Genomic DNA, 3649 nt, shown 5'->3' with positions numbered 1-3649 from the left:
ATGGAAGAAGAGAAGCTACTTATTCTATCGAGGGCTCACAAGCTAGCTATTGGGTGGACTTTGGCAGATATTAAGGGTATAAGCCCTTCAACGGTGATGCACCGTATATTTAAGGAGGAGGATAGTAAGCCTAGTATCGATGCTCAAAGAAGGCTTAATACTTCGATGAAGGAGGTGGTAAGGAAGGAATTCCTTAAATGGTTTGATGCAGGGGTGATTTACTCAATATCTGACAGTACATGGGTTACTCCTGTTCAGGTGGTCCCGAAGAAAGGTGGTATGACAGTGGTTTAGAACGATAATAATGAACTTATTCAAACTCGTATGGTGACGAAGTGGAGAATTTGTATTGACTATCGTAAAATGAATAAGGCTACTAGGAAGGACCATTTCCCCTTGCCTTTTGTTAATCAGATGTTGGACAGATTCGTAGACCATCCTTTTTACTGTTTCTTAGATTGGTACTCGGGGTACCATCAAATTCCCATTACACCGGAGGACCAAGAAAAAACCACCTTCACGTGCCCCTATGGAACATTAGCATTTCGAAGAATGCCGTTTGGGTTGTGTAATGCTCCAACAACGTTTCAGAGATGTATAATGTCTATCTTCTAAGACATGGTGAAAAAGGTATAGAGATTTTCATGGATGAGTTTCAGTCTTTGGGTCTTCTTTTGATGGATGTTTGGCTAATTTGGAGATGGTTTTGAAAAGATGTGAGGAGTCAAACTTGGTATTAAATTAGGAGAAATGTCACTTTATGGTGGCAGAAGGAATAGTCTTGGGCCACAAGATTGCATACCATGGTATTGAGGTAGACAGGGCCAAGATATGTACAATAGAAAACTTACCTCCACTGGTGTCTGTTAAGGGCGTTTGTAGCTTTTTGGGCCACGGTGGATTCTATAGGAGGTTTATCAAGGAATTTTAAAAGATTTTGAAGCCCTTATCCACTCTACTCATGAATGGTGTGGCGTTTGACTTTAATGATGAATGTTTAAGGGCATTTAACACGCTGAAGGAGAAATTGGTTTCTGCTCCTATTGTTGTGTCACAAGATTGGGATCTCCCTTTTGAGATTATGTGTGATGCAAGTGACTATGCAGTGGGAGTAGTGTTGGGACAGCGTGTGGATAAGGTATTCAGGACTATTTACTATGCTAGTAGGACTCTGCGACCACGGAGAAAGAGTTACTAGCCATAGTATTTGCCTCTGATAAATTCAGACCTTACCTAATTGGCAATAAGGTAATAGTGTATATGGATCATTCTGTAATAAAATACCTTATGACTAAGAAGCACGCTAAGCCATGCTTGATTCGTTGGGTCTTGTTGCTACAAGAGTTTGATATGGAAATCTGGGACAAAAAGGGGACTGAGAATTTGGTAGCGGATCACCTATCAAGGCTTGAGAATGAGGCTAGTGGAGTTCAAATTGATGATGATTTTTCGAATGAGCAACTCTTTGTTGTGAGTAATGATGAGGGGGTTTCCTTGGTTCGCAGATTATGTGAACTTTTTGGTTGCGAAGGTTCCACCTCTGGAGATGTCGAGACAACAGTTAAAGAATTCTATTCAGAAGTCAAGCACTATTATTGGGAAGAGCCCATTCTCTATCGTCACTTTGCAGAACAAGTGATTTGGAGGTGTGTGCCTGAGGTGGAAATGCAATCTATATTGACTCATAATCACACTTTGCAGTGTGGTGGTCATTTTGGTGCCACTAGGACAGCAGCGAAGGTCTTGCAATCGAGATTTTACTGGCCTACATTGTTCAAGGATGCCAATCTATTTGTGAAAATCTGTGACCATTGTCAAAGAACTGGGAACATCTCTAGGAGAGACCAAATGCCTAGGACAGGAATCCTAGAGGTGGAAGTAATTGATGTGTGGGGGATCGATTTTATGGGGCCATTCTCATCGTCATTTAATAATAAGTACATACTCTTGGATGTGGATTATGTATCAAAATGGGTGGAAGCTACAACCACTCCTACAAATGATGGGAAGGTCGTATTGAACTTTCTGCATAAGCATATTTTTACCCGATTTGGAACTCCCCGAGCAGTCATAAGCAATGAAGGGAGTCATTTCTACAATCACAGTTTCACTGCATTATGTGCCCAATATGGAGTTCGCCACCCCAAGTAAATGGCCAAGTGGAAGTACCGAATCGGGAAATAAAGAGCATACTTGAGAAGATTGTGAATACGTCAAGGAAAGATTGGTCAAAGAGGCTTGATGACTCCTTTTGGGCATATAGAACTGCTTTCAAAACACCCATAGGGATATCACCATATCGCTTGGTATTTGGGAAAACTTGTCATCTTCCTATGGAGCTTGAACATAGAGCATACTGGGTTGTGAAAAAACTTAATGTGGATTTGTATAAAGCTAGAGAGAAAAGGCTCATGGACCTAAATGAGCTAGAAGAGTTCCGCAATGAGGCTAATGAAAATGCTAAAATCTATGAGAAGATGAAGGCCTTCCATGACAAGCGTATCTTGTTTAAAGACTTTCAACTGGGGGATAAAGTGCTCTTATACAATTCAAGGTTGAAATTATTTCCGAGCAAGTTGAAATCGAGGTGGTCGGGACCTTTCACAGTGGTTGTATCACTTCCATATGGTGCAGTGCATATACATAGCGAGAAGACAGGGCATTTTAAGGTGAATGGTCAGCGGTTAAAGCACTATATTGAGGGCCAAGTAGAGAAGGCAAAGTCTATAGTTATTTTAAGACCCCTTTGAGAAGGGAAGGCACCGTCCGGCTAAAAGACGTAAAAGACAGCGCTGTAAGAGGCATTCCTATGTTTTTCATTTTTATGCTTTATGTTTTGTTGGAACAATTTGGGTTTTAAGTTTTAATTTTTAGTTCTAATGTTTATTTTGCTTAAGTTTCAATTAGGTTGTACTTAGGATCCGTGAAAATTGTGAAAAAACAAATATACTGAGAAAAATTTGTGTAAAGGCCTAGTCGCTACTTACTTTAGCTAAGCCACAACTTCTGGGAATGTTAGGATCAAAGAAAATGAAGGTGGGAATTAAGGCCGCAGCTTGTCGCGGCCCTGGCGAAGTCAGAGAATAGGGGACTTTTTATGGGTGAATTAGTGTCGAAGCATGCTCATTAGGGTCGCAGCGCTTGCCAAAGTCAAAGAGTGGTGGATTTTCGAGGGGTGACACGGGCCGCGACTTCTGGGAAATTTTCTAAGGCGGGCCGTGGCATGGACATTGGATTGCCATGTCACCTGGGTTTGAGGCACAGACTAAAAACAAGCCAGCCGCGGCATGGAAACGCACAGGCTACGACGCGCCTCTGTATCAGCCTATAAACCAACCTTTCCCTTCTTTTTCCCACATAATTCAAAACTACTTTCTCTCTCTACGAATTTTTCTCTCAATCTCTTTCATTCTCACTCCTCTAACCCATTCTCTCATCCTAATTTCTCCCCAATCTCTATAAAAATCCAACACCCACTCCCGAATTTCTTTAACTCAACCATTTTGATTTTCTCACCATTCCTAACCTTCAATCCATCAACCTAGCCCTAGGATTCATCAAATCTCTACATTTGAAGAAAGAAGGAGGAAGTTTGGGGGAAGACGTACATTGGGTAAAGATTTGTCTACATCAAGAGTTCTAGTCTTCC

General features: G+C 41.3%; 1 protein-coding gene across 1 annotated transcript; it reads left to right on the top strand.

Moving 5' to 3' along the window:
* LOC133785226 (uncharacterized) lies at positions 1-2750 on the top strand. Its single transcript, XM_062224476.1, has 5 exons — positions 1-277; positions 771-912; positions 1003-1138; positions 1249-2010; positions 2106-2750. Exons 1-5 carry the CDS (start codon positions 1-3, stop codon positions 2748-2750), a joined length of 1962 nt encoding a protein of 653 aa, XP_062080460.1.
* The last annotated feature ends 899 nt before the right edge of the window (positions 2751-3649 follow it).

This window comes from Humulus lupulus, chromosome 6 (genome assembly GCF_963169125.1).
Source record: "Humulus lupulus chromosome 6, drHumLupu1.1, whole genome shotgun sequence".
Taxonomy (NCBI): domain Eukaryota; kingdom Viridiplantae; phylum Streptophyta; class Magnoliopsida; order Rosales; family Cannabaceae; genus Humulus; species Humulus lupulus.
Note: the sequence above shows the minus strand (reverse complement) of the source record. Positions and strands in the feature narration are given on the sequence as shown.